Genomic DNA, 21,048 nt, shown 5'->3' with positions numbered 1-21,048 from the left:
CTGAACCTGTAATCTAATGTGTAAATTTAACATAGCAGGAATCACAAAAGAGAACAAGAGGATATTGTAATTAAAATAATTGTGACTGCAAAGAGTTCCAAGACTTGATCTTCTTTATAAATGTTTACTGATTCTGTTTTTGGGTGATGTTTCTTTTCTCTGCCTTTAGGTTTTGTGTGTGAATATTAAAGCTACAATGAAATAAGTGTTGTTTTAAAATAATGCAATAATTAAGAGAAAGTCAGTTAAGGAAACTTAAACTTGTGTTTTATGTAGCTGTAGGTCAAAGACAATCATCAATGATGCCTTTTACACTAGAAGAGCTTGTAATATTATCACGCTGCCTTCGAGATGCATGTCTAGGAATCATAAAGTTGGCTTACCCAGAAACAAAGCCAGAGGTCCGTGAGGAATATATTGCAGCATTTAGAAGTGTTGGAGTAACAAAAAATACAGAAATGCAGCAATGTATCCAGACGGAGCAGAAAAGATGGATTCAGTTATTCAAGGTAAATTGTGTCAATTTTCAGAACGTACTTAGATACAGTTTTCAGGCTTCTGCCAAAGGTAGGAGATTACTTGTTTTTTTCTCTCCAATTTTAATGCTGTTGTAACAAGGAATATGGATTTGGGAAGGTTGCTGTTTGGCATATATGCTAAACTTTGAGTAACTTAATTGTGATAACTAACACATTTTTTTTTCTTCTGGCAACTCTTAATTTTCTTGCTGATCTTGTTTATGAAAAAGTTACCATATAAAATATGGGGTTTAACTTGGGCTCCCATTCAACAAGGTGCTTAAGCATGTCATAATTTTATGTAGGTGTGAAATTCTAAGAGAATCTTATGATTACTGAGGACCTTCTGTATTAGAGACTTCACTAATTTGCTACCATGCTGTATTGGTTTGGTTGGTGTTCCACTAAAATCTGTTGATACTACTTTTGAATTTACCGGAATATTAACGGGAAGGTGAATCTGGCTTAGAAAATGTGAACTTAATGTATGTTTTTTCTGGATACCTACCAATATATTTCTACTGGTTTTATCCATGGCATCTTACCTAATACATGAGTTAAGAGAAGCTGAAAAAACGTTGGCAGAAAAAAAAACCCCTAATATAACTGTTGTTGAAAAAAAAAGCAGTGCTTGACTCGTCATGAAAATTCTGCAGCAAACACATCCAGTCAGCTAAAATTGCTCATTAAAGAAGTGGGAGCAGAAGAAATGCATTTTCCAAATTGAATGCTAGATTTACAGTCTGTTTAATACTGGTGACCTCTCGCACACTAATGTTCAGTTCGAGTCATCAGCTGTCCCTTCAGGTCTTTTATCACTGCTTTTGTCAAGCTATCTATTTAATTGAAAGAAGTTAATTGAATGAAAATGATCAACTAAGCTTGTATTAATATTGCTAATGGAACTTTCTTCTTGGCCATGTTTGGAGAAAGATGTCATGCTAGACTTTAGGAAAGGCCCATTAAGGCTTGCACTTAACCTGATGGGCTAATTAAGGAATGCTTATTCATTCTACAAGTCTAAGATAGCCTCTATCCAGCCTATTCTGCCTGATTTTACAACACATTTCACTTATGAGCATAAGCATTAATAGCAGTGAGAGTAACTGATAATGTTTTGATTGCATCGAATACAGTCCTAATGCACCACTGAATTTGTAATTTGCACAGATTGATCTAATATATGTTTGCACAATTTAATTTAATTACTTGTCTTTAAATTGCAAATAAACTTTCGATTTAAAGGTCACAAGTGAAAACCTCAATGTGTCTACTTTTCTAAGAAAGATGGCATGCCAGGGGTGTTTTCATGTATGCAGTTCATATCATGCCATCTTCTGTTTGTTTGCTTTAATTTGTTAATCAGTCCTTGTGTAGGCTGCATAGATTTCAGGTGAATTGGATCATATTTTGCTGTGATTCAGGAAGATGTAAAATCCTGAGTTATTCTGTCCCACTTTGGCAGTCAGGAATTAAACTTGGAGTGGAACTGTCTAAACCTGGTGTACTTTTACTGTTTTCAGGAGCCAAGGTTGCCTTCCATTAGCTGAATTAGAAATGTAAATCTTGAAGATATGTCTTTTCTACCCACAAAAGAAGCTGATAGCAGAGCTTCCCTTGTTTACTTCTTCAGAAACATTACAGATAAAAATTGAACACGGCTATAGTTAATCTCATGTGCTACTGTACATAGCATGGAGTCGTTCCTGAGGGCAGCCTCAAAACAGCTTCTTGCCCTAAGCAGGCAGAAGTGCCTTCTTCCAAATCATTAAAACAAAGCTAAAGTATTTCATTATAAATTCAAGTAGAAAATACTTTTTCTTTCTTTTGCATTATGTCAAATATTTATATATATAAAATATATTAAATTTATCTTTGCTAAAACTTCTGCAAGCTGCCTGCAGACAAAAAGGCACATCCCTTCTTTATCTGTGCTTTTAATTTCTTTTTTTCCTTTTTTCTTTTAATTCCCCACACTTGTTTTGTGTATTTTCCATGCCTCTGGTGTCTCATGAAATACATACGTGTACATATGAAATTAATGAAATATATATATTCATATATATTTATATATGTTCACACATGTGTGCACACAAATATAGGCTTTACTTCTGCAAGGTAAATGTAAATCTGATAACAGGGAGGCTGCTGACAATAATGTGCATATTTGCTAACAAACTGGAGGTCATTGGTAAGATTTACATGGGCAAATGTCTTCTTTCAGAAGAATCCCGTATTTTTGGCTTTATGTAATAATGAGTGGTGTAGTCAATTGTTAGGAATTCCATAGAGAAGCCTAAGTTATAAGAGTACCTGAAAATGAATTTTGTCAAATAAAATAATTATTTCACTATCTTGAGTTAATCCTATGAAATCAAGTTGCTAATTTTGCTGAATTTTAGTTTAAATGTTACTTGCACTTGGCACTATTAGAAAGAAATCCCCATTTTAATGTTATTTATTGCATTGCATCTTCCCTTTCAATAGAATACATACTTCAGAAATTTCTTACAAAGGAGTCCTGAGTTGAGGTAACAAGTGTTCTCAGTTCCCATGCATTCTGCAGGAGTAGCTCCAATCCCACCTAATTTGATTCAACTTCCTTTAGGGTTTCTTTAGCTGCTTGTAAAATATTTTATTCATGTAGTCTTCACATGGATAGTCTTTTCTGATTTTATTTTCCTTTTTAAAAATGTTTATCGTACTTAAAGTGGTAATGAGACCACAGAGTTTCCGTGACTCATCTGACCTGCACTGAATTTTATAAGGGCAAGGTGATGAAAATTCCTGTGTAATCAGACAATTCCCTTAATAGCATTCTTTGTTCTGTCTTCATTCAAGATGTTACTCTAAAACCTGAATGTTAAAAGCTCTGTTGTGTAGCATCTAGACACAGAATCCTTTAGAAGGCCCATTAAACTCTGTTACTCTTGACACCTGCCCACTAAGACTATCTTTTAGCAAGATCGTTTCAGAAAAGCTTTGTGTACACTTTTTTCTATTAATTTTTCAAGTGCTGTACTTACAAGTTGCAAAACAGAAGGCTGTTCATTGTGGCAGTGATAATGTCTTTTTAGGCTGGTAATTTAATATTCTGTTGATTCCGCTTAATTATGGTTTATGTAGTGTTGGCCTGATGTGGTTCAGCTTTGGACAGCAGGTATGCCACCCCATACATATGCAACCAAGTATGGCAGTTGTGCTTGAGGTGGAGTACTTGTTAGCTTGGTATCTGTACCTATTTTTATTTTTGGTCCGGGATTGGAGGAAACTGCCAAGAAAAATACTAAAATTGCAAAGACACCCTAGTGACCATGATAACTATTTTTCTCAGCCACCCAGTTTTGTTAGAAAGATATGAATAAACCAATTATCTGCTCAGTTTTCTCATTTCCTGACTGTATGGTTATAATAGTAACAGAATTACCTTTTATAATTTGAATTTCTTATGAATAAAAATGAATTAAACATAGTGGTTTCAGCTAATGTGCTTGTGGTTGGGAGAAGTGCAGGTGTGTGCATCATCACCTCCTGTGGTTCAGCTGATAACCAAAATTTGTTAAACTGCTGTCACTAGGTGGTTTTCAGGTAAATGCTTGTACCTTCTTTTGGGAAAGGCCTTACTAATTTACTAACACACTAAGGGGCTACTACCTAACACATTTTTGTTTGAAAATAACATTACAATAATACACTATACATGTGCATATTAAATTAAAATTGCAACAAGCCACCTCACACATATTTTTAGGACTTCTTATGGTAATCACCAGAAGACCATTGGGTAACCATCCTTTTTTGAGGAAATGGTCATCTTGCAGTCTGCTTTCAGGCATATTTGGGCTGGGCCCTTTTCAGAAGTGACTTTACTTTCAGAATCTGGTATGTTGAACCCTTTAGCAATCTTGTGGTAGGGCTTACTGTGCAGTGTAAACAACTGAGCTAGTCACACTGGGATCTGTTTCAATAGAGACAAGAACTTGGAGGGTACAGTTCATTTGATAAATTGTTAGTTGCTTCTGGGTGAGATGATATTTATTTCTCTTAGCCAGCTTTGAAAATGCTAAAAAGCTATTCATTGACAAGAAGAGAACCTGCAGTGTATTTTCATATGTAGAGCTTTACCCTTAAGAATATCAGCACTTGTTTTTTCACACAGCTAATCACCTCGGTGTGTGGTGAGGTGACATCATCAGCAAATTCCTTGGACTACTCCAAGGCACCTTTAGCTGGAAATGCTTTATTTTGTTAATGCAGCAACCATAAGTAGTTCATTTTTCATCTACTTTAGAGATGTAACTTTTGCTGTTAATGTTTTATTGGCAATTGAATGTTTCTGCCTTCTTTCTGAAGTTGATGTTTGCTTTTGTACAGTTTGGCCATTGAGAAGAGCATCACATCATTCTGCTGGTTAGTTAGTCAAATTTATTGACTGTGGGCAGAAATACTCACTGTTTATTAGTTGATCCCTCAGATTTGCCTAATGTGGAAGGATCGGTGTGACCTTTGTCTTGAGACAGAAGCAGAAGTTCCTTTCTTCTGTGGAACATTTTCCCTAAAATAAAAAAATCAAGAATCTCTCTCCATGTGGACAAATAAAACCTAAAAATCAGCCAAATTGTTCAGAATCTCTTGTTTTGGAGTGAGCAGTAGGAAAGAAAAGCTGTATAGTTCTCTCTTCCAAAACATGTATCTATTCACACATTTAATTACTGAAAACATATATCAGCAAAAAAAAAAAAAAAAAGGAACATGGTATGAGTTACCTGGTTAGGTGTTATTGTTTTTAAATAAGTAATTTAATGTTAGTAATGATTTGTTTAGGCTTCCCTGAACTGGCATGCAACATTTAGGTGTGCAGTCTTACTAAGTCCTATGCAGTCCTGGTTATTAGTTTTTTGAATGAGACTTTAATAAGCCATTTTCTTTTTGATGACTTACAAGTGAACTATGATTACTTACTTGCATTCTAAGGTGTTAAGTCTAAGAACAAGTTTTTGTAAGTTAAAAATAAGTAACATTTTCATATGTTACTGTGCTTGTGGACTGTATAATTTCATTCACATTGCTGAATGTAATGGATGTGTTTCTGACTCCTAGGTCATCACAAACTTAGTGAAAATGTTGAAATCTAGAGATACGAGGAGAAATTTCTGCCCACCAAATCACTGGCTCTCAGAACAAGAAAACATTAAAGCAGATAAGGTAAGAGCCATGTCCTTTTCCACAAAGCCTTACAGGTGCCAAAGTTTCAGTGGTAGAGGGTTTGATTCCTGACAGTATCACTGATGTTGATGTTGAACAGATTGTGTGGTTTAAAACCTGGAATAATGTTGCTTTTCTCTAATATAAAAGTCTTGGATCTGTTAAGAAACTTTTACGTTAAATCACATTTCCAATCCATAAAGAAAAACTTGCTCTACAGTGCAATGGTGTAAGCAATTTGCATTTGTAACAGAGAAGAATTGAAAATCTGGTGGCATCTTATTGCATTTTCTCATAGTAAGAATGCTAAATAAAAGGATTGCTCTGTAGTGGGGAAAACACCCTCCAAATTCTCTTCCAAAACAAAAGAAAATTCATTAGCATTTTCTGTACCTAGAAATGACCTTTTTTTCTAAGAGCTTTTTAAAAAAATGACATTGGGCTTAAAAAGTTTGTATGTGAGTGCAAAAGAAAAAGCTGATATGAAAGTGGAAGTGCATCCTTTGAATCATCGAAAACCTGGAGTTTAGGAGTCAAGTTACACCTCAGATTGCTTTGCACATTAGATGACTCAACAGTTGGAAGCTTTGCATGGAATAGTTAAAAGTGAACTTTTCTGTTTATTTTTTATGGTTGCACATTTGCTTGGCTTGTGTTTAAGATCCCCATTTCTCTGTGTTCTTCATAATTTGTAGGAAATAGTGCTTACACACCTTAGGGAAAGTAGTAGTACTCTTGAACTTTGGCGCTAACCTGATTCTCAGTACAAAGTAAACAGAATTTTTTTGACATCTCAAAATTCAAACTCAGCTTCTCTAGTATCTTAAATACCAAAACTTAATGTTTTTTAAAAAAATAGGTGGACTTTATATTATACTGTTGTTAATTTTGCAACTCAGCTTTAAGATACAAGTATAAGGAGGAATAATTAGAAATGAAGCTATTTAGGCATTCAGACATGCTTTTGGATGTCACAGCTATATATATTTACTATGTAATAGTAGTTTATAATGTGTAATTACATAATGTTTAACTGTTAAATACTGCTAATTTATTAGGTTACACAGCTGTATGTGCCATCAGCCAGACATGTCTGGAGAGTCAGAAGAATGGGAAGAATAGGACCGCTGCAATCTACTTTGGATGGTAAGATACTGTCTATGCAATTTTTGCTTTGCTAAGTCAAAATAAGTTTGCCTTTTGCAAAGAAAATCTACCTCTTCTAGAGCTCTGTTGAGTATTTTGTATTAAAGTCTTGGTAGCCAAAAGCAAGGCAGTCTTTCATAATTTTGTTTCACATATTTTAAAAAATAGTGTATTTGTATACAAGTGGGTATGTCTTTAGAATAATTAATGTTATTTAATAACAGCTTTACCTAAGCTTCTGCTGGCCTGGATGAGGGGAAATGATGAGGTGGACAAACAATATGTTTTAAAAATATATGTATTAGTATGTATAAAATGCAATTGCATAAGATAGAAAATTAGTGCAGTTGCTGAAGATGTAAAGAATTGAGGTTTTGCTTTTACTGTTTACTATAAAGAAGCATCTTCATTATATGTTAAACTGTAACAAGCTTAACATGGTAAATGTTAATTACTATTTATAAATATTGTCTCTAATTAGATAAGAAACCTAACCCCCTGAATTATTCAAAATATCTGGGGTTTGTGGAATACTTCTAGAGAAAGATGAGAGAATTGGACAAACTTAGCAATCAGGATAAATTTACACTAACTTAGTTGTGCCAATATGCTTTCTCATGTAGACAGTCTGTTTCTTTGAGGTTTTTAGGCACACTATAGTAGAATTTTACCTTGCTGTGCTCAGGTAAAATAATCATTAAATCACTAATGCTTGTGCAGGTTTAATAATGAATTAAAAATGGGACCTTTAAGCAGCAAAATGATCTATCTGCAAGAGCCCATACTCTCTTTCAAGATGATGTAATCTGCTCGAGTTAGCTTAGCCATATACAGTAGATCATGTAGAGAAGACTGCAGCCTTTGAATGCTGCTATAGAGTTGTATAAAATGAAAAGTTTTGTCCAAGGTTGAAACCTAAGGGCTTCTTATAATGATACTTTTTATTTGAGTAGCTATGATGGTAAAAGTTTCCTTTGATTACCTTATTAGTGCAGTTGCCAGATAACAACTGGTTAGTCCAGTGTAATTATTCCTCAGAATTTTGAATAGTAAATTTTTTTCAGTTTGGTGTCTTTCTTTGGAAATCACCTATTTTAATTGATTGATAATATGAAGACTTAAAAGCAGGTGGTTTTAACAAAAATAGTCAGGCTTCAGCAGGCCTGTGTTCTGTGTACCTTACAGACTCCACATCAGCAATCCGTGTTTCTTCCACTGACCTGCGTGGCTCTTGACAGCTGCATATACTGTCTTGATGTCCTCCACTGCCAGACCTGTTCCACACTTAATACTTCCACATTCTCCTGCTACTAGTCTCCTTCCCCTCATATATACAGTATCTTTAGCTCTCTTGCTTGTCTTCCCTCCCAAAATAGCATCAGTTCCCTCCGTTTTGTTAGCTGCCTTGGGCTGGGCAGTTGGTGGATAAGGAATACACATGCTGTGGTTGGAGTGGAGCAGCTGCACGCCCTCATTTTCCTGGCTGGCTGTCAGACAAGCTGACACACTGAATAGAGCTCTCCTTGCTGTTTCTGCATTCAGGTCACTAAAGGAATTTCTCTTCTCTGTCCAGTTGAAAATGTTCACAATGCTTGGTGTTTTTGAATATCCCATTCTCTGTCAAAGTTAAAGTTCAGCTGATTAGCTCAAAAGATGTGCTGGAGGCAAGATGGTGAAGAAAGATGACAGACACAGTGTGTTCATGTAAACCTCATTTTCATATGAAATCAGGCTAAAAAAAAAGTGCAATCAACATGAATGTGTGAAAACAAGCAGGTAACAATGTGCACGACTTGTTTAATTCCTCTTGACTCCATATGGGTTAAAACCAATTAGCATGAAAGTACTGCTGAATCACATATGGTCATGTTTATTTGTACTTTTTCATTTACTTAAATGGCAGACTCGTGAGCTCTAAATGCCCTCTGTATTGATGACTCCATCCCATATTTCTCTTTAAAGAAAGAAGCTGTGATGGAGAAATGCAGATAAAATTGACTAATTGACTGAAATAATTGAACTGTCGAAGTCATGTAGTAGTTTACCTTTGCTGTACATGCACTTTTTATTTAAAGTGCTTTTAACTGTTAGCTTAATAGGCTGCATACATTGACTTTAATTAAAAATGTTTACTAAGTAAACTAAGGGTAATCACAGATAAGCATTTTATCAGAAATTCCATCGGGTTGCAATGTTGAAATCTGACCCAAATGAATATACATCAAGTATAGTGATATTTTGAGTCATGTCCTATTAAATTGGTGCTTAAAATATCACTACTTAAAGTGCTTTGAGGAGTTAAAAAAACAAAAAGCCAAAAGAACATTAAGATGGTGTCCACTTACAGAAGGGCAGCAAGATGCTTGTCACCACTGGTAGGAGCCAAAGGAAAAAACTTGCAACTGTCATCATGAACTTGCAGACTGGGTAGTGACACACAGAACATTTACTTATTTTGTAATATGGTCTATGAATAGTCTAGACTCTGGAGTCTTTTTTCAGAAAGGTGGTTATTAAGGGGGAAAATGAAACAACATTGGGTGTTGTTTCCTCTGTAGACTGAAGCCTAGGTGGACCTTTAACCACAGTGTCTAGTCAGAGAGCAATACTGATTGCAGTTAATTAATTCATGGCCAGATATGTGCTCAGCAGCTGAGTTTCCTCCCATGAAGTTAAAACAGGATTATAATTTCTACACTGCATCACCCAAAGTTGAGTTGTTTCCTAAAAACATCCTCTGTGGGTATGAGAAGGTTCAGAGGAGGTGCACAGTAGCTTGGGAACTACGTGTGAGTGAGTCTCTTCTGTGGCTTCTTGAATTCTTCTCTAGTATTTTTTTCTTAAGTACATCATGCAGTTTCTTGATGATGTTTTCACTCTTTCTGCTGTGACTAGGATTTAACGTGATCACTGTGACCTTGGGAGAGAAAACTCATTGCAGTAAATGCTTTCTGTTTGTTTCATGAGATTTGGGTTAATTCTTGGGTTTTTTGCCTAAAATGACTTGATTGAATCTAGATGATGTAGTTGAAAGCACAATAACTTTAAACTGTATTGATCATCAGGATGGGAATATTGTGTATTCCTGCAATGAGAATTCTAAATCATTACAGCTTCCTAATTGTCTTCTATCATGTATTTTTTTCTTAATTCAAAATCTAAAATGTCAGGAATAAGTAGATTGATTTTTTTTTTTTTTAAGAATAAACTAAAGAGATACAGAAGTACTTATTTTTATATGCATTTTGTGTGTTTTCACTACTTATATTTCAGTTTGCCTGTAGCAACTAATGCTTAAAGAAAGGTAAGGCTTTGTATGACTAAGTAGTAAATAAACTATTTTAATGTATATATTTTTATACAAAGTGAGTCACTTGATACAAAATAAACTGTTTAAAAAATGTTCTTTCCAAAATTTTTAAAATTATTATTTCTGTTTTAAGTGGGTTTGGAACCAGCACCTCTTTCTGTATCTGAAGAACGACAACTTGCAATTCTGACAGAGCTACCTTTTGTAGTTCCTTTTGAAGAAAGAGTAAAGGTACCTAATTTCTAATTTAATATGCAATTTGTTTTTTAGCTTTTTGTTTTGAGTAAGTGTAAAAGTGAAATAGGAAGTGAAGTAGGAATTGGATCAATCCCCTGCAGAGGATTATGGCAGTCTGTACTGTTTTTCTTCAGTGCTCACAGCAACTGAACATTTAATAACTTTCCTCTTATTTTACTAGTTACATTGCCCTTTATAATAATTATATTAGAATTAGAAACATGTATTTGAGATATGCAGCAGCAGTTTGCTTGCTCAGTTCAATGACTGACCTACGTGATTGCACCCTCTTGTGGTTGCAGAGCACTGACCAGTTGTGTGTCCGTAAGGAACAGATGGCAAGGTCACAACTGGAGGCTTTTGAGCGATGGGTGGGTTTGCTCAGAATGAGATAATGGATGTTCATTCAGGAAAAATAATGCCTAGAAATTAAGTTCCTGCATTCGTAGCTGAGTAGCTGAACTTCAGTAGACTATGTAGCTTAAAACTTGCAAGATTCTTGTACTTGGTTGATTGGATTTGCTTTTGGATGTTTTTTAGATTTTTATACATGTAATTGTTAGTTCTACTATGTATTTCTTTTTGCCTCATAAGTATTTTTAAAGCTTTTACTCTGTTATGCACATTTTAAATGGTTTTGTTGTCAACAGTATCAATTGTTTAAAAATTGCTCCCTGAATTGTCTTGGAAACATTAAGTTTCAAGACACCATCAAGGGAATGAAGAATAATTCCATAGGGAAAGCCAGTCAGTATTTTTCAAAAAAGACAGTGACAACTTTGGTAGAAAATGAGTGTTGGATAAACGAAACAGTTTATCCAACAAACATCTTAATACTGTCTGGTAGTATTGCACTAGGATTACAGGGAAACAATTGGAAGTGACCTCAGGCAGGAATCTCTATGCCATGACTTAGTCATTGCCTGCAACCTCTGGATGTCTCAAAGCTGTGTTGAGATGCACATATATTGTTTCTGGAATGCATAAAACTTTCTCTGGTGCAATAGAACCTTGTGTGGTTTTATCACAAAAACTGAAATAACCATTGCATCAGAGCTTGGAGAGAGGGATAAAGTTATAGACTGAACTTTTATAGTTCATAGAGAAGATCCTCTTATACTGCATTGTGGACCGAGTATGGATGGTCCATTTTGTGTCATAGGAGGAGTCAACATTCCTTTGGAGTCTCCCACTGCCTCTACAAAGCAGCTTCCAGTAAGGGAAGAAAACACCACATCAAGACCATAATAAGTTTTTTTTTTCTTTTAATCAGTTGCCATTTATTACTCTGAAATTTAATGTGGTAATACAGCTCAATGCTGTTTGTGTGTGGGGAGTGTTCCATATGTCCTTTCATTTTCTGACTTCTTCATGAGATTTTTACCTTGAATTACCAGATAACAGAAACTCCTACAAGCAATTACAGAGTCCAGTTACATGGTGGGCTCTTCAACCTTCTGACCCCAGGGAATATTATCCTCTTTAGCCTTAAGGCACATTGAGATTGTGCCTTTAAGTATGATATTTGCCTGTGGGAGGTAATGAATCCAATTTGTATCAAGTGCATTGGTTCTCATCTACTTAAGCCATACTTTGGTCAGCTTGCCTATGGTGATGTTAATTCCTGTGTTGTGTGCTTCAGGCAGCATTGCTTACTTTTCATTGTAAATGAAAAATCATTGTAAATGCTTCAGTTGTACATTAAGGTTCTTGTTTTCAGAACTAACATCTGCATGAACCTTGGGTTATGTAGCAGTCAGACTCCGTACCAAGAAGAGTTTTGCTATGAGATAAACTTCCAAGAGATTCTTTCCATCTAGAGTTGGGTAACAATAAACTGTATCTAGTCATGCTTCAGGAAGGAGAGTAGTGGTGAGCATATTCTCATGTCCTGTACATAGAAAGAAGGTACCTGTGGCTACGTGTGTTCATGTTGTAAAATGAGACAACTTTTGGTCAGCAGGAACCTCTGGAGGTGCTGTAGCCCACATCCTTCCTCATAGAGGAATCACTTCAGAGTTGGATCAGGGTGTGCAAGGACTTGTCCAGATGAGTTTTGACTCTTTCCAAAGATGGAGATTTCATAAACTCTCATGTAACCTCTTCCAATACTTAATCACTCTTACTATGAACTTTTTTCTTTACATCCATTCATTGTTTCTCTGTCTGCAGCTTAGGACTGTTTTCTCTTGTCTTCCTTCTATGTACCTTAGGGAAGAATCTGGCTTTGTCTATATTATAATCTTCCTAGTTGGAGAGCATCTTCTCTACCAACAGCAATTGCCCATAGAAACAGTAGATTTGGAACCTTACAGCAGTTTTGTCTGCTGTGGTCAGATTTCCTCTTTCATGGTAAATTTGTTGGTTTGAAACATCCCTGCAGACTCTCACCTTATCTTCTTAGTTAAAAAACTGTCTGAGATGTTATTGGGATATTACATCCCTTGGTAAATGTACTAGACTATTTATTGAGTATGGTAGTGGTGCCAAGAGAGAATACAGTAAACATACACTCCCTGAATGGAGGGAATATTATTATACATTAGATAACCCCCTCCTGTGCTACATCTTGGCATAGAAGCACAGTCAGCTACAGGTACTCTTCAGGTGAACAAGTTCTTATTGTGAAGACTTGAAGAGGGACAATGTGAAATTCAGTTTGTACTTCACTTGGCATAAGTTTTTTGGTTGGTCTGATGCCCTGGTTCTTTTTTTAATGTGGCAGTGCTATGCATGATTTTGCTTTGAATTATTTGCTCACTGCCTGTGAGAGGGGAACTGATACCTAATTTCTTATTACTGGGAATGTTCCTAAGCATTGCAAATGGCAACAAAAAATTATTTACTAGTATTGAGGATAAGCTCTGTGCGCAAAATACTCATGTGACTTTTTCCCTTTATTTTTGAATACTTTGCATTTCAGAACTCTGAAAGTTAGGGAGAGAAAACTGTAATCACTGGCACAATGTCTGTAGATGTGCCTCTTTATGTAAAAAGAACTGAGGATGATATCTTAGCACAAAGAAATTTTTTGCATATCTGTCCCGTCTTCTTCCCTCCCCTCGGTCATTGCTCTTTATTAAGTTTCTGCAGCTCAGTGAGAGAGAAGACAAATCACTTGAAAGTGATTTCCAGAGGCAGCTCAAAGGACAGTAACAGTAGTGAATAACCATCTCTCATTGAATATTTAGATCTGCACAATGACATGATTGCTCTTTTCACCCATTTCAACAGATTTTTCAAAGACTAATCTATGCTGATAAACAAGAAGTTCAAGGAGATGGGCCATTTTTGGATGGAATTAATGTCACGATCAGAAGAAATTATATTTATGAAGATGCTTATGATAAACTTTCTCCTGAGAATGGTAGGCTTACAATTAAGTTATCAGCTTGTTTATAACACATGACTGTTCTTATCTTGTAGTTACATATTTGCTTACTTGACTAGTATGTTATGGGTATATCTGCTCTGAGGTGTGAAAGTTCGTAAACAGCTACATTTCCTCATTTTTACATAAGTAATTTCTGATTATTGCAATCTCATTCTTTTTCCAACCTACTCTTATGGGGCTTTTCTTCCCATTTACTTGTCCAAATAACTGTACTTTGTATATTTATCTATGTAGTTCATTAGATATTTTCTGCTTTGGTGGTCTTTGCCAGCATATATGTATGGACTGAACAGGATTTGTGAGGTACAGCAAAGCTGGTGAAGGGTCTGGAGCACAAGTCTGAGCAGGAGCGGCTGAGGGAGCTGGGATGTTTAGTCTGGAGAAGAGGAGGCTCAGGGGGGACTGTATCACTGTCTACAACTCCCTGACAGGAGGCTGTAGCCAGGTGGGGGTCTGTCTCTTCTCCTGGGGAAGAAGTGATAGGGCAAGAGGAAATGGCCTCAAGTTATGCCAGGGGATGTTTAGATTGGATATTAGGAAAAGTCACCACAGAAGGGGTTATAAAGCGTTGGAACAGGCTGACCTGGGAAGTGGTGGAGTCACCATCTCTGGAAGTGTTCAGAAAATATGTGGATATGGCACTTAGGGACATGGTTTAATGGCAGTGGTGGTGGTGGTGATGGTAGGTTGATGGTTGGACTTCATGATCTTCAAGGTCTTTTCCAACCTTAATGATTCCTTGAGTCTGTATATACAGTGCTGTCCAGTGTGTACTCACACAGAGCCAGGGCTGTGTAGAATCAATGGGAATGCAGTGCTTATTGATGGCTCCTTCAGGCAGGAGGAAGCTGAATCTTGCACTCACAAACAGAATTTTCAGATTATTCTTGGGCCTTTTTCAAGTATCTTGTAGGATTTTTTTTCTTCCTCTATCTAGTGTCTTTCCACTTCTTCTTTCAATGACTCTTAAAGCAAGACCCTGTCTACAAAATGAGTTTCACAAACTGGATATTCCAAAATTCAAGCCAGTAATGGACTTTTGCTACTATGTACTAGTTCAGTTTTTAATATAACATTAGATACGTTTGTATGTGTAGTTACATGTGTTTTTATCCAGACAAAATTGAAGCAGATGGTTGCATCTGAGTTTGTCTCTCTCCTTTCTCTGCAGAACCTGACCTAAAAAAGCGCATTCGTGTTCATTTACTTAATGCCCATGGTCTTGATGAAGCTGGGATTGATGGTGGTGGGATTTTCAGAGAATTTCTGAATGAACTACTCAAATCAGGATTTAACCCTAACCAGGGATTTTTTAAGACCACCAATGAGGGACTTCTTTACCCTAATCCTGCTGCACAGATGCTCGTTGGAGACTCATATGCCCGACATTACTACTTTCTTGGAAGAATGCTTGGAAAGGTAAAAACAGTGGTGTAGAATATAAAGCTATAGCAGTACTAAAATTATTCAGTAATGTTTTTTTCTATTTGGATTTGGGTAGACAGGAAAAAAATAATGGTTTTCCTAGTCTTGAGGAAAAATAACTTTGAGATGTTGTGTCTGAACATTATATCTATATATCACCTAAATTTCTGTTCCTTTTAATAAGTTACATGCTTGAGAAGTACAGAGGGTTTGCTATATCCTGACTGCCAGTTGAGCAAAGTGTGCATATGTTTGCTTCTGTGTATATCCTGTTGATTAAAGTTAAGTTGATTGAAGGCAGCAGATCTACTCTGCTTGTGGTGATTTTTAACCTAGACCTTTTTGGAATATGACTGCCATTACATTTTCATAATTTGGAATATATGACAGTAATATTTTAAAAAGTTTCTAATTGTATAAAGTGTAGAATTCTAGCTAGTATTTAAAATCTGCCATCAGCATTTGCCATACTTAAGAGCCACATGCAAATTAATTTTCACTTAATGTCTTTGGGGTTTGGTACATTTTGCATATTTCTTGAGTTTTAATGCTTGATATTTTGGTGATGTGAATGTTCGAAGGCTAATAGATACTTGTTGAGCTAGATGAAAAATTAAAGGGGGAAGGAAAAAAAGTGAGAAACCATTGCAGACATTAATTACATTCAATTTTCTTTTATGGTCGGGTTTAGTACTGATGCTATTTCACTCTAAGCCCTTGAAATAATTTTTGTAATGTGAAACTAAGTTTGGAATACAAATTCCATTTCAGAAAAAGAAGAAAACAACATTGACTGTTACTTAGCTATCTAAAACTGAAGGTATTTTAGATGTAAAAGTCCCATTTATCTGCCTGAATTATTTTGGAGGGTAAAATCCTGCTCACTTGCAGTGAGATTTAACATGCAGTTGGATGTCTTTGTAGTGTAGCTGGAAGTGATTTAAGAGGATGTTGTTGGCAAACCTGAGTTGTTGAAACAGTGCTGTTCTTGAGAGTTGCCAGTCAACTGATTTCGATTGAACTGCCACTTTAGGTGAATTCTCTGCTCGTGCATCCCAGCTACTGCCATATCCAAACTTCCTAAAGAGTGGAAATTTCAAATCGGCCATTTTGATGAAATAGTCTTTGAATGATGTTCCTGCTCTTAATGGCAGATGGATTCAGTACTAATACAATAGTTTGTAATTATGACCAGTGTTACATATCCAAGTCTTTATGTTCTTTCTGAATGTATAGATTTTTGGAGTGGGGAAGGAAATACTGTGGTATTGTAAGGAAGTTACTTCACCACAGAAATGTTTTGTGTATATCTATGAATGGGGCAGGGATCAACTGATAGGTGAGGCTTGAAACAATATTTAAAAAAAAAGATTGTAGTTTTGTATCTTCAGTTTCCTCTGTCAAAACAACACATTGCCTTCTGTAATTGAATTTCAAATAATCCTCTAGAGACAGAAGTTGCAACATGTTTTTTATCTCACAAAGTGCTACAAGTATAGTTTTACTTTTGTCTTTTTAAAATCCAAGGATCTATTATTTAACATTTTGAAAGCATAAATTGTTTTTGATTTTGCAGTATGTTTAGATAAGGTAAGAACTGACAGTGTTACTTAATAATTATTCCTATCCAGGTGCACAGACACCTTTTTAGTAGTGTATTTAGAGACTTAATGAATTAAACAGAAAGATAAGGCACGACCATACTATTCAAAACCTGCCAGTATTGTAATCTTGGTTAGGTTATTGAATACTCACTCATCCATTTTCAAAAATGTGTCCATTTAATGCTTTGCACAGAGTTATTTGAAAGCAATAGTGGATTATTAAAAGCCCCTTTGTAAACAAAGTAGATATAATGCAAAGGAAGCAATCAGGCATCCACAGCAATTTCTTATTTGTGGAAACCAGTATGTAAAGAGTGCTACCACCAGAAACTCTCACCTAAGAAGCTTCAATATTATCAGAAAACAAATACATTAAAATATAATAATTTATAGAATTTATCTGTCTCTTGGTAACCATTTCATCCTAATATCCAAATGCATTTAGCTTTCAGTACCATAGAGTTACATCCAATTCAGTTTTTCTTCTTATCAGAAAGTTTCTAACAGCTTGGCATCTTCTCTGTTAATTAGTCAGTTCAGAAGTAGAAACATCTGAAAATTTAAAACTTACCTTTAAAGACAGTGTATCAAAACCATGTTAATTATTTTAACCCTAGATAAATTATTGACTATTTAGGGTGTATTTTTGTAGTTAGTGAAGAAGTTAAAATCTGTGTGTAAACTGCATGGCTTGTTCATGAAACTTTTATAGTCACCGAATGAGGTCTTGTAGAAGTAATACCATGTGACCGTGTAATTGCACATGTTGTCTGAAATCATTCTTAAAAAAAAGAAGCAGAAATGAGTTTGCTTAAACAACAGCTACTCAAACACTTCCAAAGTTTACCTTTCTCAACTTTCAGTGACTTTACTCTGAAATGTAAATATTATCTTAGCATTGGTGCCTTTTAAGCATTTTCCTTTCTCTTCCTTAAAAGTAAAAGCTCAGCTTACCAAGCACCCTCCTGGTAACAGTCTCCCACCACCGGAGGTGCTGGAAACTTGAACCCCTCACTGGTGCCCACTGGAAGCACAGCAGTGACTCCCAGAGTTCAGGCTTTGCTTGAGAGCCCAAGGTGTTTTGGGCTCTCAGGAACACTCAGGCAGAGGAGTTCTAGCCCCAAATTCTCTTTCTTGTCCTCTCTGGAAAGTACAGTCTTGTTGTCCCATGTGGTCTCCCAGAAGAATGGATGGTCTGGATGTTCTAATCCTTTTCCTCTGTTACTAGGTAGTTCTGGGCTGTGGGGAGGCTCCTGATGTGGTTTAACTTCCTTTCCACATGCAGTAGTTGTTCTGGCAGCACTGAAACTCTTTCCGTGTGCAGACTTTCCTGCTGCAGGTTTGGCAACGTAGTGGACTTGGCTCAGGAGAACACAGAAGTTGCTATGTTGACAGGCTGCCAAAATTTCAAGCAACATAGCCAGAGCAAGGAAATTTGGAAGCAGCACCTGGGAGTATTAAATGAGGATTTTCTCCATACTGATTCTTGAGTGGTCTGCTGCAAACATGGAAAGAGTGGTTGGTAGAACAGTGACAGAGAATTAACATCTGAACTTCACCACATTTAGACCTAAACTCAGTGTTGTATATACTGTATTATCTTTCCCCGTTTTCAGTTTACATTTGCATTTATTCAACGATGCTACTGTGACAGATGTTGTGGAAAAGGACATTCTTTGTGTTTGGAATTCTTTGACATCAAGCAGCTAATTCTTAAGATAATTTGCTTCAATTTCTTGAAATATCAGCATTAGTTTAAGAATAAGGCAGGAAATTCATAGATTAGTATGATAATTTTTATGGTTTCCTCTTTTTCCTTTTTGACATAAACCTGCTAGTTCTTGCATTTATTTTGTTTTGCAGTGACTGTCTTTGCATCTTAAACAGAGCGACTTTTTCTGACACTAGAGATTTTTGTTTAATACACTCAGCATCTTTGGTTATACTGAATTCTACCATCTCTAACTCTCTTATTCCAGCATATTGAACAGCACGTGTGAGTCACACGTTCCTGTTGCTGAAGAACATCTATTTTTTGAAATATAGTACTAAATCCTCTTTTCTAAGCAATAGAACATGCAGTCCTGAGAGTACACTAAGGTTTTCTGAAAAGATTTAAATTTGTTTTGCCAAACCCTAGCTTTTGTCTTAAACAGTTGGGAAAGCAGTATGAAGAACAAAATGTCTTTTGAGTTGTTTTGAACTGAGTTCTTCATTTGTGGACCCAAATAAAGAATGTTCGTAGAAGAAGCAGTAAAGACTGAGAAAAAGTGATGTGTTTATTTTGAATTTTAGGATTATTTTGATGATGGATAGATTAGACAGTCTAGGTTTAGTCTTTGATCATTAATATTTAATGGTATATAGGAGGTCAGTAATTTCCATGGCCTGGTGGATATTATATTGATGAAGGTCTAAGTTGTTTATTTTCGTATGACTGTTTTATAGGTTACTATACTGATTTAAGATACAACAGACTGTTCTGTGCACATATCTAAATGTTGTTAAACACATGTAATTGAAAAAAAGAGTTATAAAATAGATCCTTTGGTAAAATTAAACTTTAGAAGAGTAATAGCATATCAAATACAGATTTTATTACCCTAGAAGTAGATGTGGGACCTAATTATTGATTAGATTATTTTTCTGTGTCTTAGAGAGCATGCCTTATGGTTCCTGTTTGTAACTTTAAATAGAGCTGTGATAGCTTGTTTGTGGTGCAAGATATTATGCCTGTCTGGGAGGTACAATTGTAACATTAGCAGTGTCTATAGAATCTGTTTTCCTGAAAAAAACAAAAGTAGTTCTTAATCATTCTTGGGCCTTATCTAAGATGGACTGAGTCAGTGGGAGTCTTTTCACAGCAGGATCTGGATCAGATCCTAAACTCTTAAATTATCAGTAGGATGCAGTTGTGGAGTTAAAACTTTCAAGGGAATGTTTCTGACAACATATTTGAGTGCCCTTTCTGCACCAAAAACTCACAGAGAGAAAAAGCAAGAAAACTGTACAACGAGCACTGGGTTTTGTGTACTTGAATATTTGATAGGATGGTGCATTGAGCACTTCACTGCTACTTCTTCTCTGACTGTTGAAGGATGGGGATTTTTTTCCTTACGATATTTAGTCTCTTTCCCTTTTCTTACTGTCCACTTAATTAGATCTACTTTGGCTTGGCTTAGATCAGTACACACTTAATTGATTTGTGCTGCAACCACAATTGATACTACTAGTACCTAGAAAGGTAGGTATGAAATGGGTGATTCTGATGCAAAGAGGAGGTAATTGGTATAAACTCTTTGTTTTATTAATTTCAGTTACCCTGCACATGATTTCATAGACTCAGCGTTTTGCTTAAAAGCAAGTTAGCTGATGATCATTTGTCTCGGAAAATCCTGAATCATCTGAAATGGAATCAGAGCAGGAATTTGCCATGTGAATTGGCATGGGCCTTTAGTTATACACTGTGTGCAGAAACACAAGAGTGAGAGAGCAAAATTGATACCTTAGGGAAGTTATTTAATGATTTATGAATGCAGATGGAAACTAATCTGAATCTGTTTTCTGACACAGTTATTCAGCTTGACAATTCCTTTGTGTACTGGTGCATTTAAAATAACCAATTATCTTTTGATTACAAATAGCTATGTTAGTACTAACCTTGTAAATATATGTCTAGCGCTAAAAGACTGCTGAAATGTGGTATTTTAACTCTAAATCTTTAGGAAGGAAAAGTGTGTATTGATGGATTGTGATATTTATTGGGTCATAATGTATTTAAATTTTCTTTAATGCATATGTTAGTGATTGTTTACCGTGATAAAGTGCATAGAGGTCTCTGCAAGGAGTTCTGTATGGAAAGAATTACCTCATGTCAGTGGTCACTCCTCAATTAAAAGTTCCATTAGCAGATGATTCCTGCTTCTGGTTTGTGTACTGATTGCATTTTATTGCCTCTAAATCAGGTTCCTAGACAGGGAATAAATAAACAGTTAGAGTGTGTGGTAATGGTATCCTGATCTTTTTTCACACTTGGGAACACCTACATCCATTTCAATCAATTAAGTTTGGAATATTTACTGAAATTCTTAATTCTGTTTGAACTGTCTTTAAAAATGACTAGTTTCACTGCTATTAAAATACAGATTTATCTTAAAAGCATATCCAGAGGTTGGTTATAGAGTAGTAAGTGTTTTAGTATTTCAGAAG

The 21,048-nt window shown here is 35.7% G+C and overlaps 1 protein-coding gene across 1 annotated transcript in view; it reads left to right on the top strand.

The window, feature by feature from the left end:
• Positions 1-21,048, top strand: part of LOC103756424 (ubiquitin-protein ligase E3C) — a gene marked incomplete at its 5' end in the record, with an annotated part of 63,576 nt that overhangs the window by 19,245 nt on the left and 23,283 nt on the right. The window contains 6 exons of the mRNA XM_029961908.1: positions 277-509; positions 5,619-5,723; positions 6,782-6,869; positions 10,313-10,410; positions 13,651-13,783; positions 14,982-15,229. Coding sequence (XP_029817768.1) covers positions 277-509; positions 5,619-5,723; positions 6,782-6,869; positions 10,313-10,410; positions 13,651-13,783; positions 14,982-15,229 — 905 coding nt within the window. The remainder of the gene's footprint in view (positions 1-276; positions 510-5,618; positions 5,724-6,781; positions 6,870-10,312; positions 10,411-13,650; positions 13,784-14,981; positions 15,230-21,048) is intronic.

The sequence above is a fragment of the Manacus vitellinus genome, unplaced genomic scaffold, assembly GCF_001715985.3.
Source record: "Manacus vitellinus isolate BGI_N305 unplaced genomic scaffold, ASM171598v3 scaffold_3_pilon, whole genome shotgun sequence".
Taxonomy (NCBI): Eukaryota; Metazoa; Chordata; class Aves; order Passeriformes; family Pipridae; genus Manacus; species Manacus vitellinus.
This window is presented reverse-complemented; position numbering and strand designations above follow the sequence as displayed.